Source organism: Artemia franciscana, chromosome 6 (assembly GCF_032884065.1).
Source record: "Artemia franciscana chromosome 6, ASM3288406v1, whole genome shotgun sequence".
In the NCBI taxonomy this organism is placed as follows: Eukaryota; Metazoa; Arthropoda; class Branchiopoda; order Anostraca; family Artemiidae; genus Artemia; species Artemia franciscana.
In genome coordinates this window covers 2,027,050-2,046,349 of record NC_088868.1, presented here as the reverse complement: position 1 = coordinate 2,046,349, position 19,300 = coordinate 2,027,050, and the positions used below count along the sequence as shown (strand labels likewise).

The 19,300-nt window shown below is 35.7% G+C and overlaps 1 protein-coding gene across 1 annotated transcript in view; it reads left to right on the top strand.

The window, feature by feature from the left end:
• LOC136027900 (transient receptor potential cation channel subfamily A member 1-like) overlaps positions 1–19,300 on the top strand; it is a 175,412-nt gene that overhangs the window by 7,933 nt on the left and 148,179 nt on the right. The window contains exons 2-3 of the mRNA XM_065705331.1: positions 2,934–3,071; positions 10,656–10,838. Coding sequence (XP_065561403.1) covers positions 2,946–3,071; positions 10,656–10,838 — 309 coding nt within the window. The 5' untranslated portion in view covers positions 2,934–2,945. The remainder of the gene's footprint in view (positions 1–2,933; positions 3,072–10,655; positions 10,839–19,300) is intronic.

Here is a 19,300-nt window from a genome sequence, read left to right as displayed (position 1 = left end):
GACGAGAAAATTCCGAGACCATTTGTTGTTGATTCAGTAATAATTGTTTTTTTACGGTAACAGGCTACTAGCCTGTCGACCAACCCTCACCACTTTATGAACTTTGGACTGTCAGTTGTGGCCTGAGGGAGCCAACAGGGTAACCCTGTTGGCCTCCCGGGCATACACCAAATGGGTTTAAACTGGTGACCGACGGGATCAGAATGAGAAGATGGAAGTGTTGGGGGAATATGACCTGCATGAGTGAAGGACGCTCCCCACACGATTTCTGGTGTTGGGCCCCACCCGGCATTCAAAGGAGTGGAAGAAAACGCAGAACACTTCGTAGATCCCTGGAGAAAGATGCAACGAGTCTCCGAGCCACTTTGAATAAACTTTGGTCTTTGCCACAAGTACGGTCAAGTTGGAGGTCTAACTTTGCTTCCCTGTGCGCTCCCAGGCGTAAGAGGATCTAAGTATGTAAAGTAAGTAGCTGACAAGAGCTCAGAACTTAAAAGAGTATGAAAATCATCCTTATCTTCGTGCTTGGCTTCACTTGTGGGGCGTAACATGGGATGATGGATATTTTTCCATGTTTACAGTCGATGCTTGCTATCAGGAGCCTGGGTGTTACTGTTTGGAAAGACAAGAGGGCCTGGCGTGTGGAACTGTTCAGCACTAAGCCAGTGCCTCCTCATTTCTGGTGACCACCAGACCAGAGCAGTGTGTCCATCACCAATGCACTCCACACCATCACCAAATAGATGAGTTTCAGTGATTCCAGCAATTACAGATTTATATTTCTTTAATCCTTTGGCTAATAGAAGCTTTAAACCGGGTTGGTTCAGTGTCAGAACGTACTAGGTGACCATATTGATGCCATCTTGGTCAATGATATTCAGAGGGAGTCGTCCTTGGGCAGTTTGGGGTCGAGAAAGAGTTTGAAATGATATATCTGAGGCTGAGTTTCTGGCTCCATGCGTAGCAATAGAAGTTTCAAGAGAAGGACTGCCAACCCAAAGGTCCCTAGGTGTATTTGGTTTTGTATTAGCTAGCCAGATATCCAGAGGCATGTCGAGATCGTTCTTCATGCACCAATTTTTATGAGAACTAACTCTGGACGAGCACCGTTTCTTCCAAATCCATATCACCATTATCTTGACACTAAGCACATAACAAATGATGACAAATCAATAGATATAAAATGGGGAAAAAACTTATAATTCGGAAAGAGTAGCAAAAAAGGGGATAGCAAAAAAAGAAGCTAACTTGAGTTCATTTCCAGGCTTAAAAAAGCTACCAGAGACAGTTAGGTCGTCTCTGTATATTCCATTCAGTCGTTAGAGCTGGCATCTGTTATCAAACCTTTTAGAATTAAACACAAAAAACAAACAAGTCTTTTAATTGAAAATAATTAGCAACATTAAAACTTAAAACTAACAGAAATCGTTATGTATATGAGGGGTATTGCCCCTACCTCATTCTTTACGCTCAAGTTTGACTTTTTTTTCACTTATTCAAGACTGACTCCTGAAACACAAAGGCCCGTTTAATTAGAATAATACGCCATTTTTTATATTTAGCATAAATAGCAAGGTTTTGAAGAAGCATCAACCCCTTTGTATACGTAATAATGTCTATTTGTTTAAAGTTTCAATGTTGCTCCTTACTTTTATTTGAATTTTTTTCTGATCGTTTTAATTAATACCGTAAAATCCAGCTCCCCCTCTATGTAAAATCTCCTTCCTCCACAAAAAATTTCTCTATAGAAAGATATTTCCACGTACTCCCCTCGAGGAAATCCTCCAGAAACTCCCCTCCAGGAAATGCCCCCTCCCCCACCGAAAAATATATGCATATTTGCCAATAGCCAATACTAAATATGAACAATGGCCAAAGATCATAGTTTGTAGCCCTCCCCCCTGCGGATGTGCAGAGTTATTTTTTTATTTCAGTCCTTTTAGTTTTTTTTGGCTTTTTGGTCTACCTTTTTGGTCTTCTGACATTTTGCTGCTTAATATTTTCGACTAATGAGTGGTTTTGTTACTCTGATATTGTTGTTTTTGGTATTTTTCATCATTTTTTTGGTTGTGTCCTTTATTTATGATTTTTTTTTTGGTTATATGACTCCGAAATGCAAGTTCGGATCATCAGGGCTTGTGATAGACATTTTTAAAATAAATGTTTTTTCTTATCTCATGCTCAAAGACATAACTATTAATCTTTCAACTTGACTGAACAAAATTGGCCATCTAAAAATTTTGATCGGACTAGTATGAGAAAATGTGGCGCAGGAGAGGGGGCTATTTGTCCTCTAATATATTTGGTCACTTAAAAGGGCGCTAGAACTTTTGAATTCGGATAAAATCAGGCCTCTCCCGATCTTCTGAGATCACTGGTTCGATACGATATCCCCTGGGAAAAAGGGGGTTGGCCAGGTTAAGAATGGAAAAGCCCATTTACGAAGGAGATGCGGCATGATTAAAGTAATAAAAATAATGGACAAAAAAGTTTCCTGGCATCATTAGGATGGAGGTTTAAGGTGCAACTATCACAGCAGTGACTATTATATTTGGAAAGATTGTTGATTGGGTAATTGAATGACACTACTCTTTTGTTACTAATGTGTTCCCTTCATAAGATCAGGATTTCATTTATGTTTTATTTCTGGTTATGGTAGGTACAGCCAAGTTTTGCTAAAAAAATTTAAGGACAATGAAGTGAAAGAGCATCTGTATAATTCAAAGAAAACTGTTTGAACAGTCAACCTGATGTGGTTACACCTACAGATTGTTTTGTCTTCGTGTACTTTTTGCACAAGTCTGACCTATTATTTTACAATCAATTAAAAAAAAATGCGGCAAATGAAAGACTGTTATCGTTCTGTTGCTGCTTTGGTGACGAACTGATTAAGGTTCTCATTTGATCCACGCTCAAGCTGTCGTTTTTTTCAGGTTGAAGCATTAATGACAAGCTATTGGGACAAAATAAGAAAGGGGCTTCCTAGAAATAGGATCCGACGTGAAGACTGGAACCACCATAACGGTGCTGGACTAGAAAATGGAGAAGATTGTATTAGTCTGCAAAAAGTGGTAAGACATTCAATTCTTCTTTGAAGAGATTCGTCCGGTACTTGTTTAATAACAGCAACAAAAGCAGACTCCTTAAGTGGAGCATTTGGAGTGGGGTCAGAACGCTTTGCCTTTTTAACAATTAGAGTAGCGGTTTCTTTAGACGAGACGACAAGGTTCCATTCATTCTTGTCACGGCGTAGCTCAGATACATCGCTGCCAGGGCTAGGACAAAAACTGTCTATAAATGCTTGGCGCTCCGTTGGGCCTTTTAGTTCTTTTGGAGGGTTTTTTAGGATTACAGCATACGAGGGCTTAGGCATTGAATCATGACTTTGGGGCAAGACCAGTGACTGGTCAGATAGGCTACTTGAAGGGTGAGATATGTTTGCCAGAACTCTATCCAATTTACGCGATAACTCATTGACCTTGGATACAACTGTGGCATTTACGGCCTCTCTTATAGTTTGGACTTCACATGGAGTAAGAATAACAATTTTTGGGATTTTTAGGTTTTGCTTGGCAGCAGCAAATAAAGTTTTACACATGTTAAGAATATTATCTTCATCTTTAGAGAGAGTCACCATTCGGGTTGTAACACTTAGTTCGGCATAAAAAACTTTCTTTGCTTGGATAATGGTACTGCGATTAAAATAAGCGACAGCTTCCTTTTGGATTCACTCTTGCCTAACTCTATCAGTTAGAGATCGGCTTAAAAAGTTCAAAACAGGATTGAAAATTAATTTTTTTTTCCATTTTAAACTGACCAAATGCTTTCTAAAATTAACCTGCCTCACTCCCTTACTCCACCTTCCCTCTCTTTTCTTTTTCTTTCCTCTCCCTCTATTCCCTCTCTCCTTACATTCAATTTAAGTCCATAGGATATCAAATATGTGAAATCAATAGATTTTGACACCTTGATAAATCGTCACACAAGTTTTAATTAATAACTGGTATTTTGCCAAATACTGTGAGATCTAGCAAGTGGGAATAAAAATTCATACCTCAGACTATCAGGTATGTGAAAATGAAAAATAATCCAATTAGTTTAGATGTTGACACCATGAAAGCTATTTCAGTACTGAAAGCTAGTTCAGTACTGAACTATGTTTTTCAGAGATATTCCCTACGGATTGCTCTGGGTAACCGGCTGACTGATCGTATTTCAAACAGTAGGCTGTGCGAAAAGCTTGGTTCAGTCCCGATTTCTAGGGCTGCAATGAAAGAAAGGTTGAGATGGTTAGGGCATGTTATGCGCGAGAAGTAGGACAGATTGCCGAAGATTGTCCTTTTTGGCCAACCGTCTATGGCTAAATGGAAAGCAAGTCGTAGTCTTTTGGGGTGGGAGTATGTCATAAAGAAAGATTCAAAGGAAATATGAACTTCGTGGGAGGGTGTAAGGAGTGAGATTTTGAATAGATTGGGAAGGAGAAGGAGCGTACGTAGCTGTGTTTTTGCTACGGCTTGGTGCTGCTGTGAGTTGTTAGTAGTAGTAGTAATCCAAGGTCAGTCTTTTACACAAAAGACCAACAGTGAAAAACAAAAAGGCAAACAGCAAACGGCACTAGCCCTTTCACTTTCCTATCGAATGAGCCCCTTTCGAAGTTTCTTCAGCAACTCCTTCTATACAATGTGCCCTGGTCTAACCCCCACCCCCTCAAAAAAACCTAATACATTTTGCCCGCATCGGTCTTCACTTGGCAGCGCTTTTACGTTGGCAATGATGCCAGTTAGGTGGCAGCATTGCCACTAAATGATCATTGCATCACTCAAATGATCGTTACTGAAATGATCAACTATCATTGCAACACTAAAATGATCTCTGTTTACATGGATCATTTTGAAGAACTTTGTCCTAAGGAAAACGACAAAAGGCTATGGGAGATCATGGAATCCAATGGGAAATTGAAACTATTCTCGAATTATTCTTTGCTGATAATTTGAGTGCACTAGCTGAAAATGCTAGCAAAATCAATGATTTTTTTGAAGGTTTTGAGAGGTCAGGGTGAAAGAATAGGTTTGAATTTTAACGTTAAGAAAACTTAGTCGCTTAGATTGGGAAAAAGTCAAGGTGCAACGTGATGTAGGGTAGCGAGAAGATCTATGAAGTGGATAGCTTCACTTACCTGGGTAGTATTATTAATAAAGATGGTGGATGCGAAGAAGATTTTGTAAGTAGAATAGCTAAGGCCAAGGGTATTTTTGAATGGAACGGTGAAGCCTTAGGCGGTGCCTAGGCACTACTTAGGTAAAGAGCGATATGCCTTTATTGTATTGTTCATTAATACTTTTTTTCACCTGGCCATTTATTATTGAGGAGGTTGTCGTAGACATTTTGGATTTAATCAGAAATTGAAACTTCTAATGTCCTTTTAACCTTCAAAAGTGATTGAACGGCATCCATCCCCCTCCCTTGTCTTTCATAGCTGTACTCCCCCTAAACCCCAAAGACATCCAATGGCAATTTTGAGATAACAATTTTGTTAAAATTAGTGGAAATTCCCAACAGCTATTCTTCTGGGGATGAAACGACCTCTCAAATCCACTGGAGCAAGGGCTTTAAATCGTACATGCTGCCCATTCTTTGCATACTGATCTGGGCGTGTCCAAAAAGGCTGGGGTATTAAGGTGAACCCTCAGGGAATGCTGTGGGTGATTTTGAACTAATTTTGAAGACACCATGTGTATTTAGGCTGCCAAAAGAGTGTACTTGCATTATCTGAAGAAGAGCTAAAGGTATTAAGTTGAAAATTTCAGGTCCAGTGGAGGAGGATCCTCCAGTAGAGGAGGATACTAAACTCTATCGGAAGATACTATGCGCATACAGGTTGCCTAACAGGGCATGTCTGCAATAACTCAGGAACGGCTAAGAGTAATTTGGTGACATTTTAAGGGAATGTTGAGAGGAATGTTGAAATAAATCGACAGACATTATCTGTGCCCATGCTGAAAAAAGGGCGTATCAGCAATACTTCAGGAATTGGCTAAGGGTGTTAAGCTGAAAAAATTAGGGCATATTAAACTAATACAGAAGAAGCTATGTTTACCAAAGTTGTCAAAAGGGGTACTTTCAATACCTCAGGAACAACTACGGATATTTAATTGAAACTTCTAGTTGGGTCTTTTACTGAATGTTGAAAAAAAAAGAAATCAAATGGTGCAATTTGCATCCCGGTTGTCAAAACGGCGTATTTGCAACGTCTCAGGAACGGTTAAGGGTAATTAGGTAAAACATTCCAGCAATTATGAGGGAAAATTTAAATAGGCCAGGGGTCACTTTGTATCTTAGGAATGGCTAACGATATGAAGTTGAAACTTTCAGTGTAAGTTGAGAGGGATCTTGAAATAAATCAAAAGAAGCTGCGTGAATCCAAGTTTTCAAAGGACGCATCTACAATATCTTAGAAACGACAAGGGCTATTAAGTTTGTGCTCTCAGGGCATGCTTAGAACTAATAAAGACGTTATGGACGTTCAGATTGTCAAGAGATCTTATTTTCAATGTCTGGGGAACAGCAATGGGTATTCAGTTGAAACTTTCAGTGCCTGTTGGGGGGTGACTGCTGAACTAAATTGAAAGACGCTGTGCATATACATGTTGTCAAAACTCCTACCTGCAATATCTAAGATTAGACTTTCAGGGAGTGTGGGGGGGATGTTGAACTAAATCAAAGGACACTATAGATAGATAGATAGGTGTATTTCAAAAACCCATGGGCCATATACACACAAAAATATAAATAAATAACAAACAAGCAAGGAAATTAACAACAGTACGTACGCACAAAAAACAGAATTCAACGCAAAAAGTGTCTAATCTAACTACAAAAGAAATTAGTCATATAAATCTTTTTCTTCTTATTAACGATTTATCTATATATATTCCCACTCGAAATATTGTGGTTGGGTTACTATTTTGTAGAATACCCGGAAGCATCAAATTAATCCCATGCAAATAAATTTCCCGTAAATCCAAGAGCACCGGGTATTTCCGGAGAAAATGATCCAAGTCTTCATCATCATCTTTACAAAGGGGACAAACATACCGCCTATCAGGACCAACTATCATTTTATTTTTGTCGAACGTATAGGATATGCATCCTAGTTGTCAAAAGTGCGTTTCTGCAATGTCTAATAAAACGGCTAAGGATATTAAGTTGAATTTTTAAAGGCATTGTTGACGGGGATTTTGAGCCAAGTCAATAGAAACTAAACAGCCCAAATTGTCAAAAGGATGTATCTGAAATATTTTAGAAATAGCTAAGAGTTTTCACTAAGAAAACAGCACTATATGCATCCAGTTTTTCAACAGGGCGTATCTGTAATATCTCAGAAACGGCTAAGGGTGTTAAGTTGAAACTTTCAGGCCATCTTGAGAGAGATGTTGACCTAAATAAAATGACACTATGTGAATACCTGTTGTCAAAACAGCTTTGCTCCGATATGCCAGAAACCTCCGAGAGCATTAAGTTGAAACTTTCAGGCCATCTTGAGAGAGATGTTGACCTAAATAAAATGACACTATGCGAATACCTGTTGTCAAAACAGCTTTGCTCCTATATGCCAGAAATATCCGAGAGCACTAAGTTGAAAATTTCAGACCATCTTTTGAGAGATGTTGACTTAAATAAAATGACACTATGTGAATACCTGTTGTCAAAACAGCTTTGCTCCGATATACCAGAATCCTCCGAGAGCATTAAGTTGAAACTTTCAGGCCATCTTGAGAGAGATGTTGACCTAAATAAAATGACACTATGCGAATACCTGTTGTCAAAACAGCTTTGCTCCTATATGCCAGAAATCTCCGAGAGCACTAAGTTGAAAATTTCAGACCATCTTTTGAGAGATGTTGACTTAAATAAAATGACACTATGTGAATACCTGTTGTCAAAACAGCTTTGCTCCGATATACCAGAATCCTCCGAGAGCATTAAGTTGAAACTTTCAGGCCATCTTGAAAGAGATGTTGACCTAAATAAAATGACACTATGTGAATACCTGTTGTCAAAACAGCTTTGCTTCGATATGCCAGAAGCCTCCGAGAGCATTATGTTGAAAGTTTCAAGATATGTTGAATTAACTCAAAAGACACAACTTGCTTCCATTTTATTAAAATGATGTATCCATTTATCTCAGGAGCGGCTAATGGTATTAACTTGAAACTTTAAAGACAGGTTGAACTAAACAAAAGACGCTGTTTGCATCCAGGTCATTAAAAGGGCGCATCTGCAAAATCTTAGCCAAGGCTAAGGGCATAAATTAATGGCTTACTGAAAGCTGGAAGGCTTAAGCTGTAACTTTGAGGGAACATTTTGTGGGAAGTGAAGTAGACTTTAAATTTTGACTTAGAAAAACCAAGGAGATCTTGTCAAGGACAATAAATGTTTCATAAAAAGTGATCGTATTGATTATTAGTGAGAAACATGTTTAATTATATTGATTAAAATTTCAAGCAATGAAGATAATTCAATTAAAGTTTCAGAATCTGGTGGCATTGATTCTTGCTCTTTTATATTTTATTTATGTTTTTTAAATCATACATCCAAACTCTTTTTAGTTTTGAGCTTAAAATGCATTCATTTAAATAAACAAGCAGTTAAAACAAAATATTACATATTACGATTCTAATAATAAAATGTTTCATAAATATTTGTTTAAATTCAGAGCCAAAACAGGATAGAGGTCACGATGGCTTCATCCCTATAGAAGGCCAACAGTTATGCAGATTTTCAACCCTTTTATTTGAATAATTGTTCCCACACTCATCCATCTAAAGTTCCATATTCAAACTCTTTTTAAAATTTGTTGCAATATTTTGTCAAAAAAGAAAAAAATAGTAGGTCAAAATCCTAATTTTTGGAATCAAAGCAGAAGAACCGAGGAAAACTTTGCAGATGGTTCTTTTACAAGGCAATGAAAAGAAATGTCAATTATGAATGATCAGATATTAATTTACGAGTGCTTGGTAGCAAATTTTCAATAAATTAAATTTTAATCTGTGATTTTTTAAATGCGCATCCTTTTTATTTATATATTAATTTTTCTTGCCTGGTCTGTAAAGTCCCGCATCGTCTGATTTCAGTTGTAGGGTTTCTCATTTTTAAGTGAGCTCTCTTTCTTCTTTTCCTTCTGTCTCTTCTTTTTCTTCTTTTTTTTCTTTTCTCTATTTTTATGAATAAATATTTTACATATTATGAGTTTTAATGTTGAATTGTTCTATATTTAGAAGTTTTGTTTCATGATCCCCTCCCTCACAGGTCATGGAGTATTTGTGGGGAATTGTGATTGTATTATTGAATGATTTTTGTTATTTTTTGGTTGAAATATCTTACCTAACTTATCCAATTTAAGAAAATAAATAAAAATAAAGTCTTTCAAAGACAAGTAAAGAGCTACCTTAAATCAAGAAGGAGCAGAAATAAAGCCAAATAATAATTCAAGCTTAAAAATAACATGCATTATTGTCAATGAATACCAGAAGAAATAAGACCCAAAACAAACACAAATATAACAAATTATCAAATAAACCTGCCAACGAGCAGAAATTACTATAAACAAAGTAAGGCTAACGCCCCTAAGCTTTACAAAGGCAAGAATGTCATTTGCACTTTACTGAAAACATTGTGCCTTTTAATCCTTTACTTTTTTATTCTGTTTATAAATCAAAATTGCCTTGTCCTTCTGGAATGAATATCACTTTATATTACACAGCAAGTTAACTTATGCGAGTTCTTCTCAGTGTTTTTGAATGTTATTGCAATGCTCTTTCAATAAGATGGTATCACAAATAAAACACACTTCTCGAAATAAAAATTATTCTCCGTAGAATGCAAATGACGATCTGACGTTTAGAAGGCTTAGGGGCGTTGGTCCTGCTTCTATTTATTGTAGTTTCTGTGAATATGGAAGAAAACAACAAGGGGAAAATGAAACTTGTTTTTTTTTTTGGAGGTAATACAGGAACTTTTATAATTCTTTGTTTAAGTAACTTCTGCTAAAACTCTATGATTCTTTTATCCTCTGCAATTAATGCAGGTGAATATTGTTATTTAGGGTCAATTTTGGCCCGAGTATTGCTGGTTCGAATTTTATAGCCATTCTTAGGGGATATAAATCAATCCCCAACAATTTCTTTGCAGGTTAGCATGTGAATGTAATTTTTTTTATGTTAAAGTTTAGTTATTTCTGCAATAAGAGAGAAGCTGTCACCTTGCATCGCCCATATATAGCTAAAACTTATTTCTCAGAACGAAGGGGGAATATGGACCTCTCTTTTCAATATTAACCTAAGGAACCTTTCTCATGAAATAGGAATTTTGGGCTGCAGTATGATTTCTCAGGTTTCCAGGTTAAATCTTCAGAACTTTTATTTCTCTTTTTCGTAAATAGATGTTCATTTTCTAAAAAACTGCTGCTTTATATAAAAAGATTTTGTTCCTTCATTTTTATTAAGTTCATCTGTTCATTAAGTTCAATTTATTTAACAAAGTTTATGTAATTTGGTTAATTTAGCTTAAACTACACATTCAATTCAATTAACTTTCGCCTTATTCGTTACTTTAATTTAAATAGGTTTAATGACTAATTTCACCAATCTTTTCAGAACATAGCATTTATGGAGCCAAAGAAGCCAATGAATTCTATTTTTAATGTCCTTCAAAATTTTCGTAGACTCACTAACAAGAAGCAATATGACATGGAGTACCATAGGAGAGATGGATTGGAGACTATAGAGATAGCAAAGGACACTTGTAATTTACAAGATAGTCCTTTCAGAATTTTTAAGGTAGTATATCTTAGATTTTTGACGTCTCATATAAAAATAGAAAGGAACTATTAAACATGTGTTGAAAATAGAATTTGTTTTTCCTTTTGCAATAATTTTCCCCTTTTTTTAATGATTTTTTTATATCGCTGCTGTAGATTATAGCTTAAATTTCCAAAACTGTGTATGAGATAGCTAATGAAACCAACGCAAGCTATTGTATTCCAACCCCTACTGATTCACAAGAGCAAATGGTCGGAAATAAGTACGCACTACTTCCGAGAAAAGTAAAATATTATTGGTCAACCACTTCTGAAGCAAACATGCAAAAAAAATAAAAGTAGTGCCGTTAGGGTTCTTTATTCGTGCTATTTTCAGTAGAAATATCAGCTTAGAAATAAGAATTCTATAGAAGTGCTTCTTTTCTCTTTCCGTCAGCTTCTGACCAATTATTATGTTATCAAGCTATAGCAACTTCAAGTATCCCATTTACAGGTACATAGCTAACAGGGGGATAAATTCTACTCCTTCAGAAAAGTCCATGAATTTATATCACGTATTTCTCATGATACTGACGCTTTTCTGTCGGTGCAGCCATATGCCTTTTGGTCAAAGGGATTTTGCAGCCCCAACTTGATGGAATTTCGTTTCGTGTGTGTAAATTAGGTTGTAAATTTTTTCCAAAATTTTTTTCGCGTGTGTAAATTTTGTTTTTCACAATTAGGTGTCTTCTTAAAAACGACAAAATTTAAACAATTCGAAATTAATCTAAGATAGTGAATCTCTTCTAAACCTTAAATGAATATTTCGGCCAAGCAAATATAAAAATAAAACGAGACTTATGAGATAGTAAAATGTGAACATTAAAGATTAAGTCAAAATATTAAAACAATCTCATAATCATTTCTTGAAGGAAGTTAAACCAGGACTCAGTTTAATTCTAGTTTTAGTAATTGAATTAGAAAAGTTTCACTGTCTTAGACTAATTCCCCATTGCTTTGCTTGTTTTTAGTTTGTATGATATAAAGGCAATTTGGTCTTCATCAGATGCGCTCTGCAACTGTCTTATACAAAATTTTTGAGATGAAAAAAGAACAAAAAGATACAAAAAAACATAAAACAAAAGCTGTCCTATTTAGCATAACTAAGCAATACATATATATATATATATATATATATATATATATATATATATATATATATATATATATATATATATATATATATATATATATATATATATATATATATCTATTACACTATATAAAAACTAAAATTCTTTGGAAATGAACAGAAAAGAGGAGCCAACTTGTGGTACGCAAACAAAAATGTAATGTAAAAAAAAAAATGTAAGTAATGAAACAAATCTTAAAAAAATTGGATTGGACACGGGTGGAGATATAATTCTGTCCATGACTACAGTTTCAGCATGTTATTGGTTCTATTAAAAATGTAACACGTGTAGCACGACGAATTGACGTTTCTTATAATTAGAAGGAAGGTGTACCAAGTCTTTTTTTATTAGACTATGTTAAAGATCGATTTTTTCCTTGTTTTCATTATTCCATAGCAGAAAGTTATCTTCATTTGTTTCGTATTTTTGTTTTTCATTATTCTTTCGACATTCATTTTTTCTTAGGTCATGTAGCATGTGTGGTCTCAAAACCTAGTCAAATATTCTCTGTAGGACCAATTGGACATTATATATTACCAATAATTATAATATACTGCCATATAATCAACTACTTAATGACACCTCTAATCTTACTATATAATGTCCTATTCACCGTGAAACTTTATTTACTGAGGTTTAGCTACCGCTACACTCAGGCAACCTCGCCTAAACTTGGGTACCCTCGCCTGGGGCTATAAATACAGGTAAAGGAGGAAGCCGGCACCTCAAATGCGCACCAAAAAGGATCCAACGGTGTTTACTCATGTCCCTCAAGTTACAAACCTTTCTCCTAGTAATGTTTATGACATGGTGACGCAAAATACCATCGCGGAAGGATCCTCTATAGAAAGACAACTATAACAGGGCGTAAGATTCAGCTTTATGGACAACTGCCTCTGCAATGGGCTGCCTCAACCATTTCGGGGTACCTGAAAGACTGAGGACCTTGCGGTCAACTCTATTCCCACTTGAGGAATGGTGCCCCTCAAGGTAATTATAGCCTAGTGAACGACACAGTATTTGCAGAGGATTCTGATTAGTAGATAGTTCTTCTGTTTTTTTCTGTTTGATGGGCATTTTCAGGTTGTAAAACCTCTTCTTACCCAACTTATCTACTATGGGTTTCCTCCCCATTGCAGTGTAATGTTTGTAGGCATAAATATATAATAAGTCGGAGGTAATAGGCTTGGGACTGTCCTTGCAGGATCTCAACTCTTGTTGAAAGAATAATATCGACAAGTCCTGAGAACCATTATGTGACCAAGCTGGGCACAGAATTGCACCAAAGCCTCCATTTATACTTGAGGGTCCCAGGGACTTCTTGCTGTCCGGTTCTAAGCCGGCTTAAGCGCTTCAAAGTAGACTTGAGAAGACATATTGATCCCTGTCTGCACTAATAAATGGGACAAAATACCTTTCCTTCCCTGATCAGTTTTAAGTTTACAGCCATAATACTTTGGGCAACAGGGAATTTAATATACCAAATTCCAGAACACATCTGCCCCCACTCTCCTGCTTTTAAGGCCCGAACACGATTTGAGGTTAATTGACCTCCTTTCTCTTATCCGCTATCCAGCCCTCCCCGCTTGCCCCATGATATTGCATCGAATTGCAAGATACTCATTTTATTCACTAGTGTCAAAGATCCAATGAGGATGCCTCCCAGATCAACATAACCCCTTGGTCCCGTGAATAATGATCCTAAATACGGAAATTATCCATTGGTAAGAGATAGATGTTAGAAGCAAAAAAAAATATAAAGATTATTCGCTAGGCCAGTATTCCCAGAGTTTCAAAGCTGTAGTATGTAGATGAAACGGGTACCTGAGTAAATCAAAAGACATCCTGTGCTGGTCTGCAGACTCTTGGAAATGGCTTGGAGGACCAAGCTGAAACTTCCAAGCAGTTTTGGAAGTGATCAAGTGGATCTTCAATTTCAAATCGGACAGGGGAAAAGCTAGTTCAAAAGACACTATGTGTATCCAGGACATCAAAATAGCATACCTTCAATATTTTGACTAGCTTCAGGAAGAAGCTTAAACTTTCATGTCATGCTGGAGAATGTAGGATGGAAGGAAAGGAAGGGTGAAGGCGGGGCATAGGGACTTCAAATATTCTGTTTGGAGAAGTTGGATGAGGTTAAAAGAAATTTCTTTGATCCATAAAAATGTTTTTTGCACAATAGCTCTTATAGAGCACAGTTAAGCAGAGAGATAAATTATAAGACACTATATGTTGCAAGATTATTTAACTTGGGCGTCTTCAGTATCTCCGAAACATCCTGGGGTATTAAATTGAAACTTACGACTTGGTGGGACTGGGTAAAACGGACTTTAAATTTGGACTCAGGAGAGAGGACAGAGTTAAATCAAAGGATACTTTATATATATATATATATATATATACATATATATATATATATATATATATATATATATATATATATATATATATATATATATATATATATATATATATATATATGTATATGTATATATATATATATATATATATATATATATATATATATATATATATATATATATATATATATATATATATATATATATATATGTATATATATATATATATATATATATATATATATATATATATATATATATATATATATATATATATATGTATGTATATATATATATATATATATATATATATATATATATATATATATATATATATATATATATATATATATATATATATATATATATATATATATATATATATATATATATATATATATATATATATATATATATATATATATATATATATATATATATATATATATATATATATATATATATATATATATATATATATATATATATATATATATATATATATATATATATATATATATCCAGGGCACTGAAATAGCTCACGTGTCTTATCTTGCAATCGGTTCGGGGAATGAAGTTTAAACATTCAGTTATTGCTGCAGAAAAATTGGAGGAAGGGGACTTCAAATATAGTATTTCTGATCGTTTTTCAATTCCTGCCTAAAATCCCCCATATGTAGAAAAAGTTTCCCATGGAAAATTTCCCCATTGAGAATTAATCCTTGTGATAATTCTCCGTGTAGAATATCTCCTACAGAAAACCCCCCTCCAAAGAAAACCCTCCAGAAATTACCAACCCGACTGAAAATTTCCATCAGACAATTTCCCCTAGAAAATCTCCATATGTAAAACTGAATCGACAAAGAGAGGGTAAGATAAATAAAAACATCTTGTATAGGGATTCTGGCAAATACCCCAGTGTAAAATTTCCCCTTGAAAGCTTATCTTCAGAAACTTTCCTCCCAACTGAAAATTCGCCCTGTAGAAAATTGTTTCGCAGAAAATCCCCCCTGGAAAATATGTGGATCCTTCCCAATAACAAATGTAAGCAAGGGACAAATTTTGTAACTTGCAGCCCTTCCTCGGGGGTTGTGAGGAGTCATGTCAATTTACAGTGTTTTTACTAGGAGATTTTAATGGTCAGGTCAGTAAAAATAGGGATGGATGTTAGCCTAGGTAAGCTTGGTGTAGGAAAAGGAAACATTAATGGCTACAAACTTTTGGAATTTTGTAGGCCCTGTTCTTATCTTTAATTGGGACGTTTTATGATCAGACACCGGATTGTTATACCTAGGCTACCATCTACCCTTATTTCTATCAACCTGGGCATTAAAATCTCCTGGCAAAAACACCTTGTTTCTACCTGGGAACCTGTCTATTTACTCCTATGAGTGTAATAAAAATTCAGCATAAAATTTTTACTGATTCCAAATACAAAAGAAGCATCAAGTTTAATGCTACCCATTAAAAGTTATTAAATAAAAAAAACAAGTTTTTTTAACTGAAAGTAAGGAGCGACATTAAAACTTAAAACGACCAGAAATTACTTCATATATGAAAGAGGCTGCTTCCTCATCAACGCCCCGCTCTTTACACTAAAGTTTGACTCTTTCTCTCAATTCTTCTTTTTACAACAGTAAAAAAGGTAGCCATTTTGTTCAGCATAGTTGAAAGGTCGAGGAAAGGGCTAAAAGTTATAAAATGTGTCCCTTGTTTTCAAACAGTATTTGTTATTGGGAAGGATACAGATATTTTTCAGGGGGGATTTTCTGCGGGAAGATTTTCTACAGGGAGAATTTTCCGTTGGGAGGACAGTTTAAGGGGATGAGCTGTCAAGGGGAAATTTTACAGACGGTGATTTGCCAGAATCCCTATACGAGATTTTTTTTTATTTGTCTTACTCTCTCTCTGTCGATCCAGTTTTAAGTGCGGAGATTTTCTAAGGGAAATTGTCAGGAGAAAATTTTCAGTGGGGTTGGAAATTTCTGGAGGATTTTTCTTTGTTGGGGGGTTTCCACGGGAGGAACTCTCCACGGGAATTATAACCAGGAATAATTCTCAGTGGGGAAATTTCCCGTGGGAAAATTTTTCCACATAGGGAAATTTCCCAAAAATAGAATTTCTTCCATTTTTGGTATGAGTGAAAAAGGATTAGAAATTAAATAAAAAACAAGTGTTTTTTTTCGAATGAGAATATACTAAGGAGAATTTTTGAGACAGAATCGTGAGCAAGAAATTTCGTGCGGGGATTTGTAGCGCGGATGATATTGCACAGGGGAAATTTCCCGTGGAGAGTATTACGCGGGGGACCTTTCCTTAAAGGAACATTCTAGTAAGGCGGGGGGTAAATGTTTATGGATGGGGAGTGGGGTCTCCCGGCACTGTTTGAAAAAGATCAGAAATTAAATTGCAAAAAATAAGTTTCTTCAACTTAAAGTAAGGATCAACATTAAAACTAAAAACGAACAGGAATTATGCCTTATATGAGGAGGGCTGCCTCCTTCTCAATGCCCCACTCTTTGCGGTAAAATTAGAACTTTTGCCCAAATTTTTAAAGAAACAATTGGCCAAATTTTTAACTTAAAGACCATTCCTCTGGGGCTGTGTGTTGGTCATGTGATGTCCAGAGGCATTATTGGGCTTTTCAAGTATGATGAACAAATAGCTATCTCAAAATTTTATCGGATCATTTTGGTAAAAAGAGGCCTAGTTTCCCTCCGATCTTTTTGGTCACTAAAAAAAGGCAATAGCATTTCTATTTTCCGTTTGAATTAGCCGTGTTCAGGTATTCTAGGACCTAGAATTGGGTTCATACGATCATCCCTGGGAAGAAAAAAACAAATAGATAAACACGCATCCGTGATTTTTTTCCGCCAGGAAATAGAAAATCCCACATTTTCACAGAAAGAAGGTTGAAACCTCTGAAATAAGGTCCTCTGACATGTTGAATCTAATGGGGTGATTGTGATTAGTATTCTTCTGCTTTCATGGGGTGTTCTCCTCTTATTTGATAATCAGGCAAATTTTTTCAGGCTCATGGCCTTTGATGCGTAACACTAAACTTAATGTAACCTATATATTTGGAATCAGCACAATAGGCCAATTCTTTTGATATATCTATTGGCATCAAAATTCCGTTTTTTAAAGTTTCGGCTACTATTTGCACCCCATCACTCCTTACTTACTGGTCGTTACCATGAATCGTTTAATAACATTGAAATATCAAAAATGGGTAAGACTACAAGGAATTAATATTATTATATATTGAGTAATCAGTAGGATATCATTTGCTCTTCCTAGTCACCTTGATTTATCCAGAGTGGTGGATCACACATTGTGTTATGGACGCACTGATAGCTTCTTTACTTGTGATCTGGTTGTGATACTTGTTGTGATCTTTACTTGTGATACTTGTGATCTTGTTACAGATCTGGTTAAAGTTAACTTGAGGTTTTGTAATACCCATTCCCATGAAGGGTTTGGAAATAATCGAAATTGGTACCAATTTTCACGGTTTTCATTGTTTTGCTTGTCTGTAATACCTTTGTTGGTGCCTCCAAGTGTATTTTGGAAATATTTTACTTAAAAGATTAGATTTAGGATGTTTATTTTTGCTGTTTTTAGGTTTAGCTTGTCTCTTTTAGTGTCATTGGTCTTTCCGAGTGTCTTTTGGAAGTTTTTTGTCTAAAAAATATGATTTAGGATATTTGGTTGTGCTCGCTTAGTTTGTCTGGGTTAGCTTTCTTGATGTTTCAATGACTGTTCTTGAAGAAGTTGTTTAGTTCTATTGTTTTGTTCTTTATTCTTGTCAATGTTGGTGGTATTTCCAAGTGTGTTTTGGAAGTTTGTCGCTTGAAACATGATTTAGGATGTTTAGATTTGCTGGAAATTCATTTGTACCAATGCAGTCTAAAAATTTCATTTAGTTCTAATTTCGCGTACTGCTTTGACCTAATTTTCCAAAGCAAGTTTTTATAGACAACAAAGAAAAAGGAAAAAGGGTCATTTATTCACACAAAAGCAGTTTTTGATGGTCCTATAAGTAGTCGCTGTTGTAATACCATCACTACGGTTTTAGTTACATTCTCTTTGGAATTGGAAAGCAGTAACCATGGATTTAAAAAGGAAAGGTGATACAGAAGACAGTTTGAGATACCACAGATTGGGATTAATGAAAGCTAAAATTTGTTTTATGTTCAGTGACTATCTAAAGCTTAAAACGGGTACAGGATAGCGAAAAAGGTCTAAAAACTAAGGTAAATGCCAGTCAGTTTTACTTTTTCAAACAGTTCGTGGTAACGAACAGTACTAAGGAGCGACCCGGCTCAAGGGTAACCGAAACTTTTGATACAAATAGCTACATCAAAAGAATCGCATTTTAATGCTGGTTTTAAAGATACAAGTTTCATCAAGTTTAGTTTTACCCATCAAAAGTTAGGAGCCTGAAAAAATTTGCCTTATTTTAGAAAATAGGGGGAAATACCCCTAAAAGTCATAGAATCTTAACGAAAATCACACCATCAGTTTCAGCGTATCAGAGAACTCTGTTGTAGAAGTTTCAAGCTCCTATCTACAAAAATGTTGAATTTTGTATTTTTTGCCAGAAGGCAGATCACGGATGCGTGTTTATTTGTATGTTTTTTTTCCAGGGGTGATTTATCGACCCAGTGGTTCTAGATTCTTGCAAGAGGGATCATCCTAACGGAAATGAAAAGTTCTAATGCCCTTTTTAAGTGACCAAAAATGGAGGGCACCTAGGCCCCCTCCCACGCTACTCGTTTTCCCCAAGTCACCAAATCAAAATTCTGAGATAGCCATTTTATTCAGCGTAGTCCAAAAACCTTAGAACTTTGTTTTTGGGGACGGCTTACTCACCCAGAGTCTCCGTGGGAGGGGCCACAAGTTACAAACTTTGACCAGTGGCTCAAAGTGGCTTACATTTAGTA